The 19,255-nt window shown below is 35.2% G+C and overlaps 2 protein-coding genes across 3 annotated transcripts in view; one reads left to right on the top strand and one right to left on the bottom strand.

Annotated features, from left to right (window-relative positions):
• LOC115626577 overlaps window positions 1-19,255 on the top strand; it is a 58,954-nt gene that overhangs the window by 8,402 nt on the left and 31,297 nt on the right. The gene's annotated exons all lie outside the window — the stretch shown is intronic.
• LOC115626274 lies at window positions 11,333-12,602 on the bottom strand. 2 transcript variants are annotated; one of them, XM_030521597.1, is made up of 2 exons: window positions 12,297-12,602; window positions 11,333-12,234 (listed from the first exon to the last, which is right to left on the bottom strand). In XM_030521597.1, exons 1-2 carry the CDS (start codon window positions 12,588-12,590, stop codon window positions 12,196-12,198), a joined length of 333 nt encoding a protein of 110 aa, XP_030377457.1. In that variant the 5' UTR covers window positions 12,591-12,602; the 3' UTR covers window positions 11,333-12,195. The 2 variants fall into 2 exon arrangements, with proteins under 2 accessions (XP_030377457.1, XP_030377456.1); XM_030521596.1 differs by having other exon boundaries at window positions 11,333-12,174.

The raw sequence follows: 19,255 nt of genomic DNA, 5'->3' as shown, positions 1-19,255 counted from the left end.
GCGCTATCCCCATCTCACTGGCTGGCTGTTACATTTGCCTAATGCGACCAGCGCCTGGTCATTGATACGAAGCAACAAAACAACAACAACAACAACAAGAAAAAGTAAAAATAAAAATGCAAAATAGTTTGTTATTTAACATATTTGCCGTGGCGTTTTGTGTATACACGTATCTATGCATAAATATGCCTCGTAAATGTAAATTGGCCGCCAGACATTGACGACGACTACGATGACTGCGACGACGACTCCTAAAAACAGCTGCAGGCTTCAGGACCTTCTGTAAGGCAGGCCAGCCCTTTGACAATTTGGAGCGTTTCGTCGGCTCGTTGGCTGGTTGGCTGGTTGGCTCCTTCTCGTTGTTTGCTGCCTGCTGTTCTGCATATTCTGTCGGCCAAATAGTCTAAAATATTTGCCAGGCAAGCGTTTAGCAAAACGTTGGGATTATGTTGCTCTGCCGTCTACTACTGCCCCTGCCACTGCTGCTGCTACTGCTGCTGTTACTGCTGCTGCTGTTTGTTATTTGACGCAGTTAACTGGGCACGCATAACGACTCTCTCTGTGGTCCCAGCGCGTTCTCCTCGCCGTCGCTTTTATTTGAGCAAATTGAAAGGCAGTCGCAAAAAATGCGTGTGGGCGTGCAAACAATTTCGAATGGGCAAAAGAAAAAAAAAATAGAGAAAAAACGTAGCTGTAGCTGAATCTGAATCTGAAACTGCTCGCCAACGCTGCTTTCTATGAATGCCAATCGGAGGGCCAATTTAAAAGGGCTTACTTTTTAATGAAGCGAGCCGAGCCGGGCCGAGTCGTGCCATGCCGTGCCGTGCCGTGCTGAGCACACAATGGCAAAGGAGTGGTGGGAACACATATGAATTGTACAATGGCAGATATAACTGGGTAAAAGACCTAAACGAATATGAGCTACAATGATGGGGTTGAGCAGCGCAGAGGCTGGCAAACGCCCAGAGGATACATGAGCACACAATACTTTTGCTGGACCTCCAGTCGCCAACAGATCAGAGACAATTAGCAAAAGTGTGAGCAAAGAGAAACTTTTGAAAGTAAAGTTGGGTGTAAGGCCTTGTGGCGTTGTTAGGGCCTAGACCTCAATCCAAATGACTTTTTAGCAATTGCCATTTTCCCCCAATATTCAATATTCAATTTTATTTCAGTCGTGATTTTCATGAGTTATGCTGAAATTCTACTCTTATATACTTAGTCTTTACAATGAACAAGCAATGAATAGCTTGATGTTTCGGGGAAGAAAATGATTGGCTTGACACTTTGTCAATATTCTCACAAAAAGTAATTGACTTACTTTGGTTTTGTGCTGCAGAAAACGTACAAAAAAATCTGCTGAGCTGCACTGCCGATTTCAAAATTGTAATATTTTCACATTTCACTTTTCAACTCAGAACCACAAGTGCTTTGATATTTGCAAAGGAAACTGAAATTGATGTGAATTATTTATTATCAAAAAGGAAAAGGTTTTAGGAAATAGGGAGAATCTAAAGAGTCTTAGCAGAAAAGAAATTTTACGACCAATTAATTAATAATCAAAAAAAAAAAAAAAACTGTTGGCACAATGTACAAGTACTCCTTCATTTACTTTTTGGTGCAATGTCCTTCGCAGGTAAATTGTCAAGAGTGCGATTCTTGTGCCTTGTATTAGCCAAACATTAAATGGAATTTTATTGTTATGGAAATGTTTTACAAAATTCGACAAGGTATTCTTTGAAATGGATTGGAATATTATATACAATATAATTTGTAAATCGTGATATGTAAATGCCTTTAAAAAGGCATTTGTAAAGTGATTTATTAATTTATTTTATTAAATGAAAAAGGTGGGCTGGTGATACAATTTAGAATGTTTATATATCATACAAAATGTTATATGATATTAATTTACAATTTCAACTTCAAAGCTAAGAAATAACTGACAATAATGCCTCCGATATGTTGGGGGAATTTTATTTACAGCCAAGATAGATACGTTGTAGCCCTAACAAAAATAATTAAAAAATAATATGGATAAAGGAAAATCTGCAACCCAGTGGGGGAAATTTTATTGCCGTCCAGGTCAGACATTTCCCTAGAGATTACTAAAGAAGATAGTTCTAGAGAAAGTAAATGCGAAACTAACTCCTTGTTGATATACGAGGAACTGTAAAATTAAGTCGACCTAAGAGAGCAGTGGAGTCTACCAATAACCAGCCTGTGGATGAATTCACATCAGAGTCAAATATTAAAAGCTCAATTAATATTTAATGGATTATAAGCTAAATAATAAAATTAGCAACTCAATGAACTAATTGCATTAAATATTTTATATTGTTGTGGACTTTATTGTCAGACCATTTCTTTAAGTTTCGAATTTTTTAAGTTAGAGAATGTTTTACAACGATTCAAATAGCATAAATATTTCATTCCAATACCATAAGAAGGGATGTGGAAATATAAGGATTTAGTATAAGGGTAGAGATGAACTCAAGTACTACTCGTAGTACTACCTTATGTTAGAGAGTTTTTCACACCTGAGTAGCTATCAGAATAATGTTTAAAATATAAGAAGCAAACGATTGAAATATCAAACAAAAAGAAATAAGTAGAAGCCACTAGCAAAAAAGTAGAGATGAACTCAATTACTACTCATAGTAGACAGTTTCTCACACCTGAAATAGTATTAATATATTATTGTAATATAGTTACAGACCTGAACTCAATTATATCACTGCTTTTGCTTTAGCTCACCTGCAATTAGTTATGTTGGAGCATGTTGGCTAATGAGGTAACCAAACTAAAACCCACTTACCATGCTTTTGTTTGTCAGGGCCTTATGGTTCTCTATCGCTGTCTATGTCTACGGCACAAAATTAAATCACATAACATTTCGGTTGGACGCGAAGAAGAATTGCGAGTCTCTAACGCCTTCGCCCTCGCCCTCGCTCTTGGTCTTGCTATGCTAATGATGCGCATTCTTCTATCGCTCTACTTTGGTTTCTGCTTAGCTTTCTATTGCCAGCACATTCTTTTAGCGGGCGTCCTCCTCCCACAGCCTTTTGAAACTTATACAACTGCCCCTATGCATAGGTACGTGTATGTAAGAGTATGTATGTATGTATGTATGTATGTATGTATGTATGTATGTATGTGTACACGTTCCATCCAACCTTCCTTTACCTTCGGCTGCATTGTACTGCACTGCATTCTCACGTGTTATGCCTCTTATTCCACGCTGTTTGTGCGTCCAATATGTGTCAAATGCAAATTTAAATCTTATTGAAAAAGGGGATTATGTGACAGCAGCAGACGGTGATAGAAACAACAAAAGGGGAGAGGGGGGTGCGGAGGAAGGCAACAACAGTGTTTTGCGGGCTGCACAAACGTCACTCGCCTCGGTTTGGTTTGACTCGGGGCTTGAATTGTTGAGTCCGTTGGCTTGCTACCGGAATCGGTATACATACCTAGGTATCGGTAGCTACGAGTTTAACTGCAGCTTTGTCAAAAACACACGCTCATTTGCATGCTGCTGGGGCTGCGGAGTGGTGGTGGAGGGAAGGGGGAAGATGGTCGTACAGTTTACAGTTGCAGCTTATATTTTTAAATGGGTTTTTTGTGGTTTTTTCCATTCCTTTCTTCTTTCATTTTTTATGCGCTTTCGTCGAGCTGTCGGTCCAATCTCATATCATTTGGCCATAGCTTATAAATACAGTAGACATTGCTTACAATATCACTTTGAAAGTGAAGAAGCTGCTAAAAAACTATTTTATCAATAATTTAAGTGTTTTGTGATAACTCTATCGAAGCCATTACAGAATATAGAAGTTATTTTCCAACCCAAATGACGTTAAAAGTTTGCAACTGAAGCTTAATTTGATTTTCCTTTTTTTTTATGTGAGAAACAATATCTGCGACAGTATAGAATTATTTCCGGAAATGTTTTAATAATTTTATATTTTTCTTTAGAGCTTGCAGCTGAAGCTTAAATTGATTTTTCTATTTTTATGTGAAAAACAATATCTGTGACAGTATAGAATTTTTTGTGTTAATGTTTTAACAATTTTATATTTTTCCTTAACGCCTTGCTTTTACATTTTTATTCTTTTCTTAAACAGCTATTATAATTAAATAATTTATTTTATTCTATGTCGACAAACACCAGCTGACGGCAGATATAATGGAGCTCGTAAATTCTTTAATTTTATACATAAAGTGAATAACTATTCATTGCTTAGCTATATATTAAAATATATAATCAGATATGTCTATAGTTACTTCTTCTTAACAGTGTAATACCTATTTTGAATTAGTAAACAAATGTTGTAAATGGTTTCTGATAATTCTCATAAATAATATTTTAATAATTATTTCTTGAAAGTCTCATTTAAACATCATTATTCATTATTATTCCCATTATATGTGCAGTAGCTTTATATAATCGTTATATTTTAATACGATTGATTTAATAATCAATTATATTTTTTAGATTTTCATCTATTATAATTATTTTATTTTCAATTATTATTTCAAAAAGCGACAAAGAGTGTAGAATCAAATTTATTAATAATTTATGTGCAGCAATTTTTTATTGACATTTTCTGCACTAAGTTCTCTGCTGATGGATCCGATTGACAACATCTGGCACAATAGCATTTCTTTCAAATTGTTCGCAAGCCATTTATTGAACAAAACTCTAAATTGTGGTTCGTGAATGTGCGATAGAATTTGATGACAAATTTTAATGGCTGCGGCTTGCGATTAAACTTGATAAAGTTGATAAATTAAAAAGTTTAATTTTTGCATTTATCACTGTAAGTGCCTAATAGAAATTCCGGCATCAGCAAGAGCAGGAGAAGCATTCAGCAGTCCCCTACTACTAATCCCACAGGAGCTGCAGACATATCAGCATATAAATATATATGTATATATATAGTACAAATACATTTATATATGCGATATATGCGATATATGCGATTCATGCACGACAGCACAATACAAAACCAAATACAATGCCAACCGCCATACAATTTTTTCACAATTTCAAAATGTTTTACACATACTATATGTATGTAGAAAAGTTGGCGCTCCTTTTGTGTATTGGGATGTTCAATATTTCTCCTACATACGTAGCTGTTGAGTATGTGTGTGTGTGTGAGTGTGTATTTGTGGGTGCTTTGTGTATGGGTATATTTCAAAGCTTTTGTTATCAATATGTCGCCTGCTTATTGAAAATACATAATACAATATGCGTGCAGCACTCGATGTTGGCTTCGGTTGTCATCGTTCCCATGCTTGGGCGCTTTGTGTGTTGTGTATCTTGCAGATACTTCTAAGGCATCAAGCAGACAGGCACACTGGCAGACTGGCAGGCAGGCTGGCTGGCAGGCAGGCAACGAACGCTTTGTCACCTGTCCTCGTCAGCGCTTGGCCCCAGGAACACTTTGAGCATTGATTGCTTGCGTAATTTGCTGCTTGCGTGCATTGAGTAAAGCAAATGTGTTTATATATAGGTGTGTGTGTGTGTGTGTATGTGTGGGTGTCTGTATAGGCGAATCGGGGTATATGTGATGTGATTTTTAGTGATTTGAGGCAAATATGAAAAATATGAAAACTTTAGCTCGTTTGTTTGCTTTACACTTGTGCTTTGATTAAACTTTGAACAACAATTTGCTATTTGTTATTGAATAACACACAAATACACAAATATTTATTTGAGTGCTTCAACTGGAGGTACACTGCACACACATACACATACATATACATATACAAACACTCAAACATAAACATAAGTGTGGCTGTGTGAGTGTGCGTTTTATTTTGTAGACCTTTGTTATTGTGAACCAATTTCAATAATGGCAGTCGCATGCTCGCATTTAATATGCATACTACAAATGCTATGCAACACTAACTTACCCATACACGCAGAGAAACACTAAGCGAGTTAATTATGTTAGCCTAGATTAAAAAAAAAAAAACTTAAAAACTTAATTAGTTTTTAATTAGTGGAAACGAAAGTGGCTCGGATTTGTTGAAGAGATTTTCTTCAAGAAATATATATATTTATATAAAAAGGCGAATATATTGTTAAAGAAACGGTTATTTACAACCTTCTTCTCTAAAGTTAAGATTAAGATTAAGTTAAAGTAGCATTTCAAAAAATATTGTATTTATGAATAAAAAATAATAAATAATCTTAAAGCACGCGTTTTCTATATTCGCAAAACAGCTCCAAACAATCTGCATCCTGTTTTTTTAAAATAATAGCATTTAATATTAAGTAATAACTTTTCTAAGCTACTCTTAATTAACTCCAATTAAGACATTCAAAGGAGAACTCGATGCCGATATAAACAACTCCATCTAAAAATAATGCGAAGAAGTACAAATAAATATAATTTTTGCTTGAAGCATAACATTTTATGCTTATGTTATGTAAATGCCTTTTGGCTTATGTTTATTTTGGTTTTGCTTACATTATGTTATGTGATAACATAATATGTTATCTCTTACATTCTGCTTATTATCTCTTCTAAATCAACGCGCTCTTGCTCTCTCCTTTTCAAAGCAGAGCTTTAATATGTAGACAGGCTTTCTAGAGCTATTCTAATTTCAATTCTATAACTAAGTTTTACTTTATTGTATGCGTTCCGCACTTCTTTATTGAATATAGTTTTTTGGTATCTCCTCTGAACAGCAATCAAAATCGATACATACGTCCATGGAATAGGGAAGCTCTACAAATTTTTGAAGTCCTCCGTCTGCTTCTGGTTGGCTACCTTATTCCAAGTATACTCAATATTGATTGACTTAATTAGTAACTATCTAGTGCGATACGAAGTTGTCTTCTAATCCTTAGTAATATAACGGTTATTAAAAATGCTCAAATATTCAGAATATGAGGAAATGCCTACACCAGTCTACATTTATTAGAATGCTTCTACATTAAATAAAAAATATAATTTTAACAAACAGGAGACTGTCTTATATCTTTAAAGTGCAGCAATTTCTTAATAATTACGTCCTTTTTGTTTTACACTATTATATATATTATTACACTAATCAACAAAAACAGATTTGTTTTGCATATTTGTGCTCAGTGTAAACACACACACATACATGCATACATTTGCGTTCCAGTGTATTGAATGCCTTGCACGTAGCAACATAAATTTTGGCTCTTACCTTGGGCTTTTCTTTTCTAATATATACCAACATCTACGGAATTTATGAGATTTTGCAATGCTATGGGGCAGCAGGAGGTTAAGGTTGGTGGGTTTTGTTGTTGTTTTGATTTGCCAGGCATTAGTGCAAAGTATACGACGCGTGCCATAACATGAACTAAGGCTCTCGATCTCTTAATTGAAACATGCTCGTAAGTGCATTAAATCCAATAGTACGATATAATGAAGCTGATTAATTCAATCAGACGAACGACAGCAGGGCCTAATGGGAAATGGGAAGACGACGAAGAAGAAACAAAGGCTGCATAATATGAAAAGGGCAGCAGCATATCCTGAAAGTGTATGAGTATGTGCGTGCCTCTGTGTGTGTGTGTGTGTGTGCCTGTCTGTGTGCGTGTTAAGTAGTTTAACACGCTAATGCGATTGAAGCAGAGAGCGAGAGAAATCGAGAGCGGCAATGGCATGGCTTTTAAGCAGTGTGTTGATAGATAAAGGCATTTACTTACTGTACAAAGGGAAATTAGCGATGGGACTACAAAGTTAATTCAGTGAAATAATAAGCACAGAATGTCGCATGTGTGAGTAGAGAATAACAGCACAGATCATGGTTAGATTAGCTTACATAGTCACATCGAGAATTCCTACCTGATGTCTAAACTAGGCAACTACTCAGGCAGGTTAATATTTGTAAGTATTTATTTAAAAATTAATACTATCAGCTTGAATTCAAGTACAATTCTCCACAATAAATAATATTTACACAACCAGAAAATTAGCTTATTATTAATTATTAATTAAATAGCACAAAGAGTTGGCACATTGTATTGCTCTCAGCATGCGATTCAGCGTTTTCTCTCTTCCCCCTATATTTCGTTTGTAGAGTATGCTTGAGTTGTTAGCAAAAAATTTTGCAAAAGTACCGCAAGGTTTTATTTTAAATTCTGTTCCAACTATAACATTAATTAAAAAATAAGTGAGTTTCAATTAAAATCATTATTTATTATTAATTTTTTATTAAGAAATGCCGAGCTTCGACCGGCGATGAAGAACGTTAATAAAGAAACGTAGTGCAGTATTCAAATTTAATTCATTCAAATTCAAAACCTTATTTAAATGTATTTAGCTTAGCCGTTATGTTAGACTATAAGCATCACATTATGTGAATGACTTAATATTATTATTTTGATCTTTATTAATTTACATAATACAGCAGACTTTAATAAACTACGAGCCAGCTCTCTGGCAAGTGATTTCCTAGGAATCCCATTAGCAAACTTAATTTCTTTGTGCGGCTGTCTTGGGCTGTCTGTAACCTTGTCAGTTACATTAAAGCGGCTGCACATGTCATAAGCTGCGGTCAGAGACCGTAGCTTTTGGTCTTTGAAGTATTGAAGTATTCGTCTGGAAGCCATTACTTTTAATAATTTGACTTAAAGATTTCTTGTAATTTGTTTAAAGGCCACAAAATTTGTGTTGCTCCCGAATTGTGTGCGCTTTACAATTTTTAGATAAATATGTATATTTCCTCTTTAATCTGTATTTAAGAACTGTCCTAGATATTACATTTTATGAAATCTTGAAATCTGTTCAAATATGCGTTCTGTCATGATGGTTCTGACAATATTTTTGATATCGAAGTATTTGTGTATCCAACGATAAAAACGTGGCATACTTTTAAGCGCGATGGTAATGATGGTTGAAAGATGGAATCTCGACAGCAAGCCATGATTAAAAAGTTCTATACTACAGTTTCCATTTTTAGTCATCACTTTCCAGGGAACATTATGGAATACACTGTAATTTATAATTATTATAATGCAATCTTTTAAAAATTAAGATAAAATCTGTGAATATATATCATTTGCATACAAATTATAATGTTGACTATTAGCTGCGAAATAAAACATTAACATGATAATTATTTATTTTATTTCCCAGTCTACACTGTCAATTTTAATAAAATTCAAGTTTTAAACTAAACTATAATAAAAATTAATTTTAAAAAGGTCTTCCTGTTAGCGTTTTTTTATTTTTAAATTCTATTGAAAATCGAATTTTATTTTAAATCTGCTGATTATTTCTTCCTAAAATGATAAGCGTACTTTAAGAATTTCTTATCGCCAGAGGCGATTTATTTTGCTTTAGCACACAAAATATTCGACACTGATTGGCAAATTTGCAATTGTGTTTAAATAACGTTAACCACTAGCGAATGAAATTGGCTTAAAAAGCACATCAAAAACATTATTTGAAATGGTAAAGCAATTTATTTTGTTGGCACCTTGTAAAATTCATCTGTATATGTATACGTATTGCCAGCCTTTGCACAAATATTGCCAAACCCTGTTCAGGAAAATGTAAATTAGCAGATTGTCTTGGTGTTAATGCAATATGCAAATATTTTGACTTATGCTAATGAGGGTTAGACTGTTTTTAAGTCTGAGGCGGGTCCTACCCTGCCCCGCAGTTCGCCATCTGATGGCAGTGTGGAGCATGGATTGCCATCTAATCTGATATCTTGATATACGTAGCCAAATATTCCAGCTCATTTAGCGCAATGACCTTGGCATTTGTAAATTCAGTTCATCAATTCACCTCCGAGCCGCAAGATTCAGTCGTCAAAGTTGAAAGTTCAGCGAGTGGCAGAAAAAAGAAGAGGCAAGAAATAAGAAATTAGGCGGCGGCAACAAATTTCGAACATGGCGGCACATGACGGGCTTGACATGGGAACTGCGTCTGATGAGGGATGGGAGTGCGAGTGGGGGCTGGGGATGGGAATGGAAGAGGAAGTGTAGAGAAGGGAAGGGGAAGACCTATCAACTGCGCCTTAAATCAAGTTGTAAAGTGAGGCGCGAGTCGAGTGTTGGCAGCAGCTGTTGATGAAATGGCAACGACAATAATAACAACACAGCAGCAGCAGCAGCAACAACAACAACAACAACTGCGGCGTCCGTGGCAGTAACAAACAATAACAAAAAAAGAAGAAGAGGAAGAGAAAAAAAACCGTATATTGTAACAGTAACAGAAGCAGAAAACAGAAAACATGGAAAAAACCAAGCAAAATGAAGACGGACAGCTGCAAGGCATGAGCAGCGAGAGACAGATAGACGCAGTAATAACAACAACAATAACACATGCTCTGCCATACATATACATACATATGGAATCACACACACGCACGCCAGCAAACACTCACACATTCACACATGCGGCAAATGCTATAAAAGTGACAAATGTTAAACGAAATGTAAAGAAAAACTGACAACAGGAAGACGCGACGTAATGAAGCATAAAAAGGACATTTTTCAAGACGACTGCAAATACGAGCACAACAGTAGCGGCAACACCAGCAATAATAACAACAACAACAACAACAGCTACGAACAATGCCACCAACATACGCTTGCTTAGAGATGAACGGAATATGATTTGATGCCTTGATCGTGACAATCCTTAATAGAGTCTCGCATTAACTATTAAGAGCAGACATTTTGGCAACGCTATTGAAAGAAAGGTCGGTTTATACGCAAATGCTTACAGTTAGCAGACACTTGGTGTTAAAGTATTTATGACTGATTGGGGAAAGCCTTTGCGATAGCTTGGGCAGTTTTAATCAATTGGCTTATTAACAAAAAAAAAAAAAAAAAATCACGAACCATCAGAATTAATCTTTTATGGAAGCTATATTGGTTATCTAATTTGGATTCCGAGTTGCTTCGTATTCCGTAATATTATGAAGAAATGTTTTCATTCTGCTGATAGTTAAAGACTGATTTGGGAAAGCCATTGCTATAGCTTGGACGGTTTTAATCGATTGGTTTTTTTTTCAAAACAAACAACTAGTTATCAATTAGTTAGAACACAGTAATCGCTAATGGGAGTTATTGGTTGTTGGTTATCTAATTTGGTGGCAGAGTCCTTATTTTATTCCGTAATTTGACGCATATAATATTTATAACAGAGCTCTACTTGTATATCTGTAATTACTGCATAAAAAACGTTGTTCATTTCGGATTGTTTAGGATCCGTAGAAAAATTCCAATCAAAAACATCAAAAACGACCTCCAAAGGATAATTTCTTTAATATTTCTTGGCTAATTGTTATTGTACTTCAATTGGTTTATCCATCTTTATTAAAACGGCCATCATTTTATATTTACATATATGTTTAATGTAATTTTTTTGCATTTAATCAAGTTAAATTAAATTTTAAATAATTTTGTAACTAAACGAATTACCAATGCCATCAATCTTAACCCTCAAAAGACATCTAGTTTGGTTGGATTTTTGAAATATAAGTAGCATATTAATTTGTGGATCGTAAGCTATGATATTAATATCCGTATGTGAATATTATCCTGCAGAGAAGATTGCGTTCATTTGATAAATAAATTCAAATCGAATCTATTTTTCATTTCCGTTCTTTTTGTTCGTGAAATATCAAGTGTTTGCCCAATTTTTTTGGTGGGTTCTCATCAATGTCCATAATTTTAATTTAACTTTAAATGAAATATTTAATACTCCTCTGTTTAATGTGTAGAGACGGGAATATAAATATTCTTAGCAAATATTCCTCGTTTGAAAGCTTTGCTTGGAACGACTAAGTTCATTGAAATATTATATTATTAGCTCGTCGCTCCATTTAGCTTTTAATTTATATATTGTATAGTTTTCGTATATGTATAGTTAATTCTATAAATCAGTTAGGCGTTGCTACTGTAGATTATTTTATGCGTAGCCATTTAGCGTTTTATGATATCTCTACATATATTCTTATTGATCTGAATACGAGCAGGTTTAAAAATTCGTTCAGAATGAAACATATTAAGTGTAACTGCCTTCTCCATTATTCGCATTTGGTAGTTGTTGTGAATACTACTTGTATGTTTTGTTGTTCATCCTTTTCGTCTATGTCCTTCTTTATCCATTTTCTTTATATTTCTTTTCTCATACTACAATTGTCCTTTGTATTTCTCATTCTAAGTGAGATCTAGGAAAGATGTTGGGTCAATTAGATGTAATAGAAGTGCGGATTTCCCTCCGACAAGTCCTTTGTGAATAATACGCAATTATAGAATTAGGTCACCAACTATATATACTTCAGATACTTACGCCTATATTCCAAAGTACAATCAGGCTCAGCACTCCACCACAAGCGTAAAAATACTTTTGAATCTCCGTTCGCTGCAACTCATCCATGACGCCCATGTAACTGAAGAAAAGGATCAATACTGAAAACAGAACTATATTGAAGGCAACCAAAAGGCAAATGGATTGCAGCACTGAGCGCCTGGGCGCATTCTCATTGTAAATGGATTCCGTGGAGGGCATGGCATTAATAGGTTTAACTAAATGCACTCGACCTTCCTCGCTGGCCACCAACAAATTTTTTGTATGTAATGCCATGTTGATCAAATTTGTAGAAGTTTGAATTTACTTGAATATATCTGACTTATAACGAAACATATGCTCTTGTTTGGTTGAATATTTATTTATTAATTATTTTATTTGGGTAACACCTAATTTATATAATCCAATAATTTATATAATAAAATTTATATAATAAATAAAATAAATAATATAAATTAAATGCTAACTTAAAATTTAACGAAGCAATAGCATCTATGGCTTTCAGCCCCCTCTCAGTACTGAATTTTTTGTTTTACAATTATTTTTATTTGCCAGTTATACAAAGAAACGAATCCAAAAGTTATACATTTTTTCTCGCTAGGTGCAACAACTTCAATTATTGCAACTACCCTTTCCCTTAGTTGCGATTGTGGAGCTTATTATAGAGTAATGTATAAGATGCGTACAATCCGGACTCTATCATTGAAGATATTTGTGATTTATTTGTTATCATCTGCATTGCAGATGAATTGGCAAGGGGGGAACTGGCATGCCATTAACCTCCTTCTTCCGCTGAACTAGCTGGGCAAACACTAACCAGTGTACTGGTATGGCCAACTCTGGGCATAAAAAAGATCGACCCAACTCCTAAGATTGAAAAGAGAAGCGAAAAAGATTTAAAAGCCTCATTGGTATTGGATTCGCCGACTTGGCATTCCTTAATGATTTTTGTAGAATCTGCAGGGACCAATAGAAGTAGAAGAATTTAATTTAATGCAAATTGAATAAAATTTCAAAAACTTTCCAGATGTTTTAGGGCAGACCATTAAAAAAAATAGGCCTTCTTGGCCTAAGTGGGTGGCCAGCCATCGCAGCCTAACCGAACCTTATTAAGAGCTTGTGATTTTGTGATCTCTTCTGTTTGATTATTTTATTTTGCTATTATAAGTAGATTATTGTAAACAAAAATTGTCTGAATTTGTTTTATTCGTATTTATTGCACCAGCCAGAGCATACAATCGCTTACAAATTTCAATTTGTCCGCCCTCTGAGAGTGTTTTCAATGATTATTGGCAGCAAACAAATACGAGTTTGTTTTCACGCTTCCATCTCCAGCTGGCGTTTGCTTTTTTGGGGGGCGCAGGAAATCAAAACATACTGCATACTTGTACCTTGTGGCCCATGCTCGACAATGAGTCTCGCCGCATAATCGAAATTCATTTGAACGCATGTAATCAATGCGACAACAACAGCCAGTGCCAAATTATGCAAATTTATCAGCCCCCTCCCCCAACAGCCGCCCTGAGCAGTAGGACCAAGTTGGCTGCTCCAGTAATTGCCAAAAAGAGAGCAGAACGCAAAAGCAAACCCAATTTATTTAATTTGTTTTCTTTCTGGCAGCTTCGTTTTTTTATTTCATTTCTTTTGCTTGTTTTTTGCATTCTTTATTTCGCCTCGTAGTCTAGCTTGTAATATTTATTATCGAATTGTGTAACGGCAGCAGGAACTGCAATACCAACTAAAAGAACAAAAACAACAAAACAACGAGCGTCACATGCCGGGAAGGCAGCGCACAGAAATGCGAAGAACTTGAGTTGCGTGCGCCTGCAACTTGAACTTGCTCTATGTCCTCCGTACCCGTGTCCCATGTCCCATGTCCTATGTCCTGAGTTCCGTTTGGTTTTAAAATGTTTGCTGTTCGGGCATTTGGCAGCGCATTGCATTGCCAGAACATTTCCAGAGCGTTGCCAAAGCCATTGGTATGCACACGCGTGTACTTCACTTATTTGAGCGCCCTGCGTGGACTTTCGCATAGTTCTTGTTGTTATTCTTGTTGTTATTCTTGTTGTTGTTGTTGTTGCTCTTCTTCTTCTTGCTGGTTTCCCTATACGTATATCTTGTGCTCGCCCCTTTCCTCGTCCTCAAAGTCGCAGTAGTCGTCGTCGTCGCTTGTCGCTTGTCCTCAACAGGAAGTCTCGCTGCAGCCCCAGTTGAGGAGCATATGCCCTGCACGTATTGCCCTTATAAATTGTTGCCAAATATATACATACGAGTACATGCCAGAGTGCACCACAGTGTGCTTACAGTGGTGATGAATTAAATAGGAACGCCACTACAATTGTAGGGGGTTACGAAAAAGAACAGCCACAACAATTGTAGGGGCTTAAAAAAAGCCATAAACTTTGAATGGGTTTAAAAAAAAAGAAAATGTTTTGCTCTACTACATTTTTAGTTGCATGCTGCTCATGTCCTTAGGAATCATCATTTTTGTCATCATAATTGTCATGAAGAAATTATTGAATCATCATCATATTAATTGTTACCAGCCTCATCCCAATTATCTTACAATATATATAGTTAAAATGTAATTAAAGGCTTAATGGTCTACAAGTATATACATAGTTGTAGTTTTAAATATTTATGTATAAATTGAAAACATTTTATTAGTTGGTTTACTTTAAACTCTCGACTCTTTTTAAAGTATTTTTGCAATATTAATTTTTCCTTGTATTTTCTTTATTTATATTTGAATGAATATTTATTTTTTTTATTATTTTCGTATGTTTCCATGTTTTTAAATGGAGAGTTCTTTGTCAGAAATAAGTAAGTAACGTTTAAATAATTATAATAATCCACATGTCCAATTAGTCCAATTGAGAACCTTTACGGGGCTCTTTCAATAGAGGTTTATACCTTAAAGGATCTCAATGAAAATGCAAAATGTAATTAAAGCCCTTATAGTCCACAAGTATATAGTTATCTTGGCCAATGAACTTTTAGCCAAACGGTGTTGTATGTTATATTTATTTATTCGAAATCAATAGCAAATCCTACTGTCATTTTTTACAACAAAGAAATTATTAAAACATTATAAAATAGAATTTAATATGTATTAAAAGAAATGCAGCAGCTTATAAAAGCATATTTTAATTTTCTCATAAATAGTGAAGGCCTTTTAAAATTGAAGCTACTATAATGAATATGCTTTAAATCGCTTTATTCTAAATATGAAAAAAAAACTGTAAAGAAATGAAGAAAGGTTTCCTTGAAAATATTTATTTGAATCATACAGCTTAGCTGTATTTGGCAATGAAAATGCAGCAGCTTATGAAAACAAATTCCTTGATAGTAGTTGGCTTGTCAGTTAAAGTTAGGGAAAAACAGTGTTCCTATTTATTTATGCACAAGTGTATGAGTATGTTGGGTTTTGTGTGTGACAGTTGCAATTGTAGACCTCAAACGACTACGCTGAGTCGCCTCGTTCTCGAGTGGGGCTGGTTTGAAGCATTTTCGTATGCATGAAGACTATGCGGAGCCATTTTGCAAAAGAAGCAAGTTTTTTTGCGAGCCATGTTAACTGTCAGTCAATCGAAGCAATAAAGGCATGACCACAACAAAAACAAAAATAAAAACGAAAACAAAACAACAGAACAGAACAGAACAGAGCAACAGAGTTGAGCTGGAAGCCAACAAGAAATACTTGGAAAAATAACAACATCTACAATTCTGTTATTGCCTATTTGGATGGCAACAGTTTTGAAGCAAGTTGACCAAAGACCTTATGACTTATTCAGCATCGAGTGGCACGTTGAACGAGCTGAACGAGCTAAACGAGCATGTTGCCATAGCATCGAGTTGAGCTGAACTCAGCTGAGCTTTCTTCGTTTTTGCATTGCTCTCTCTGTTCGCATTTGTTCATTAATTATACGCCGCGTGTTACGTAGAGCCAATTAAATTCACGCATTTAATGAGTAAGCGGTATACGAGTGTGTGTGTGTGTGTGTGAACACGCACAGGTTAAAGAACATCTTGCAATTTTAATACATTCATTAGGTTTATAACGGCACACGCATATCGGACTCGTCGAGGCGCGACGCACACTCACACACTCACACACATTAAGTTCCTGTACCCAGGGGAGTCATTGACATACATTTCATCACTAGCTGTGCCACTGCTGCCAGCCAACTGCCATTTTCCAAAATGGCGGAGAACAAATGGGCAAGGCACCATTGCGGCTGCTTTACGATGCACCCCCAACCAATTCTTCACATGCCTGGGGGACCTCTGCTGGAAATTGTATCAGTTACCTGCAACAAAGTTGCAAATAGTAGTCACTACCATTTTATGTAAAGGAGCTCGCCTTAAGGGCATTGCCATTAAAGTGCCCATTTTTATTATAACCTTTACCCGGTGGGAAAATGCGTGTACCTCTTCAAAGTAGTAGATTGTAGATTGTGAATTTGTTTAATTATTACGACTCTTAATCCATCCAACATATCATTGAAATACAATTCAGAAACTTGGTATTTCTTTTTCAAACTTAACTTGTTTACAAAATGGATCCTTCTCTAATAACAAAAACATATACATTAATGCAAAAAAGTCCTTGCAAAATATAAGGGAGATAATGTTTAATCTTTTTAAAAATACCATGATATTCCTTAAAAATATTTAAAAATGATATTTTATTTCAAAACTATTCCATCTTGTCGAGTTCTGCTTTAAAAATACCAAATTGTAGGTTACGTGTATATTCAGCGCATCGGCGGTGACGTCATCGCTGTAACATAACATTCTGTAATTCGGCTGCGCCTGCAGCATTCTCTCTGGCTCTCATCAATGCAATGTAATTTGGCAGCGCTCTCTTGCTCTCCTGGCAGCTGCTGATCTGCAAAAGCTTTTCTAACGGAGCGTTGCGCAAGCCATGGCCAGTCTAGAGCTTTCTAGCGACTCGCATAATTAGTTGTTGTTGCTCTCCAAGTTTCAATCGCTTGCTTGATCAGCATAACAGTTTTCTCTCTTTTTCTAACAATTTTTCGTTATTTTCTATTCGCCTTCATCCTATCTTTATTCAACATTGTTATTGCTTTTGGTTATCTACAATAATTCAACAAATTGTCACGATATTTTCTTAAGTTTGGCATTATTTATTGGGCGGAGTTTCTGTCAATTATTAGTTATTCTTATTTTGAAAAATTATTGGCCTTATATGTATTCTTACTTCAATTACATTTTGGAACATCAAAATTGCATCGCAGCACAATATGATCCTTTATTTTAAAACGTAGTAACTGATTGCCAATTACAGAAGGCACTCAACTTAACAAATTAATGAAATAAACATAATGAAAGAAGTTTCGTGCAGTTTATCAGCAAAAAGAGATGAAAAGAAATGGAATAAAGTTTGATCCATCAACAGAATGCAATTCAATTATAATTGGTAAACTTTCTCACTGGCAAGCACAATCGACATACATACATATCCCAACAGACGATAAACTCTGCTCTCTTAGTTGCTGCTTTAGTGGGCTAGTGGGCTTATCCCAAAATTAAAATAATAAACTTAAAAATTGTCTGTTCGTGTGCTCTCTTCTATTTGCCGCTGAGGCAACAAGTCAAAAATGTAACGCACCCAGAAAAAAAAAACCAAAAACAAAAAACCCAAATTCCTGGGCCCAAAGAGCTTTGTTGGGCTACTTTGCATAAGCAGTAGACGGCTTTAGTGCCCAGTTTGAAATGAATTGTGAGCAATCCTCTTTGTTTAATGTTGTTCTTGTTGCTTTTGTTGCTGACTCGCTCGTTTTGCTTGTTTGTTTGTTTGTTTGTTTGTTTGTGAATGCGTGCGTGCGTGTGTGGAAATCGTCTAGCCAAAGAGCTTAGGCCTTGCTCCATTGTCCAAGCGGCACAATTTCCAATTTAATTATACACCTGGCTACACACTACCTGCCTGGGCACATTTCACATTTCGCATTTCGTATTCGGCATTTCACATTCCGCATTCACATGGCATTGGCCCATAAATTGTACGCAGCATTAAGATATTTAAATAAAGTTTTTGCCTCTGCTTTAATTCAAATAATTATGAGCACTGGTAATGGCGGCCATGTGATTAGCTAAAATCATGACAAAAAATCATAAATTTGTTCGTCTCCATGACTGCGTATCTAAGGGAGTGGTATTGTGACGCGGCAAAGCCAGAGGCAAGTGTAAATTGCACCTGAAAATTCTCCATAATTAAGTAATTGAGTAGGAGAACTGACTTGTTGAGTTTTGCGTATATTAAAAAAAAAAGTGCAACATTTTAGGGGTTTTTTCTATAAATAGTGAACAAGTGAGAGAGAAGCATACCGAAAAATTGTAAATTGTAATTCTATAATAAATATTTATATATGTAGTGAAAGAAGTTGGGTTGCTGGGAAAAATTAACGAAATGTATTATTTAATACAAAACACATAAAAAACAGAACACACATTTGTATTAAACGCTCGTTTCGCTTACAGTTAATACATAGGCTTTCATTTACATTTCAAATTAACGGCGCGACTTAGAAATATGAATGTTAACCAATAAACATTTCTCTGTTAACCCTTTTCGTTAAAATTCAAAACAATAATCTAATAATACTAGTTAAATGCTTGAACCAATGATATTTTAATAAATTTTATTTCAAATTTATAAAACTCGTTGCTCTACAATAATACCTTGTTTTGTCCAATTAAATAAGTTAATCGATTCGGGGCTCACTTCTGTATAAGCTTTCGTTTACATTTCAAATTAACAGCCCCACTTAGAAGCAGGAATGTTAACTGATACAACATTCTCTGTTAACTTCAACGTTAATCTAATAATACTAGTAAAAGTCTTAAATCAATTACAATGATATTTCAATTAATTTCATTGCTAACTCCTGCCTCAACACATACTATGTATTTCAAAT

The sequence above is a fragment of the Scaptodrosophila lebanonensis genome, unplaced genomic scaffold (assembly GCF_003285725.1).
Source record: "Scaptodrosophila lebanonensis strain 11010-0011.00,11010-0021.00 unplaced genomic scaffold, SlebRS2 tig00000085-arrow-pilon, whole genome shotgun sequence".
Classification (NCBI taxonomy): domain Eukaryota; kingdom Metazoa; phylum Arthropoda; class Insecta; order Diptera; family Drosophilidae; genus Scaptodrosophila; species Scaptodrosophila lebanonensis.
Note: the sequence above shows the minus strand (reverse complement) of the source record. Positions and strands in the feature narration are given on the sequence as shown.

Bases quoted from the DNA above. Each gene is read 5' to 3' on its own strand.
- LOC115626274 (XM_030521596.1), bottom strand. From the start codon at position 12,590: ATGGCATTACATACAAAAAATTTGTTGGTGGCCAGCGAGGAAGGTCGA. The intron at 12,175-12,296 runs GTAAGTATCTGA...CATCTTTCCTAG, and splicing joins TTGTACTTTGGAATATAGGC to ATCTCACTTAGAATGAGAAA.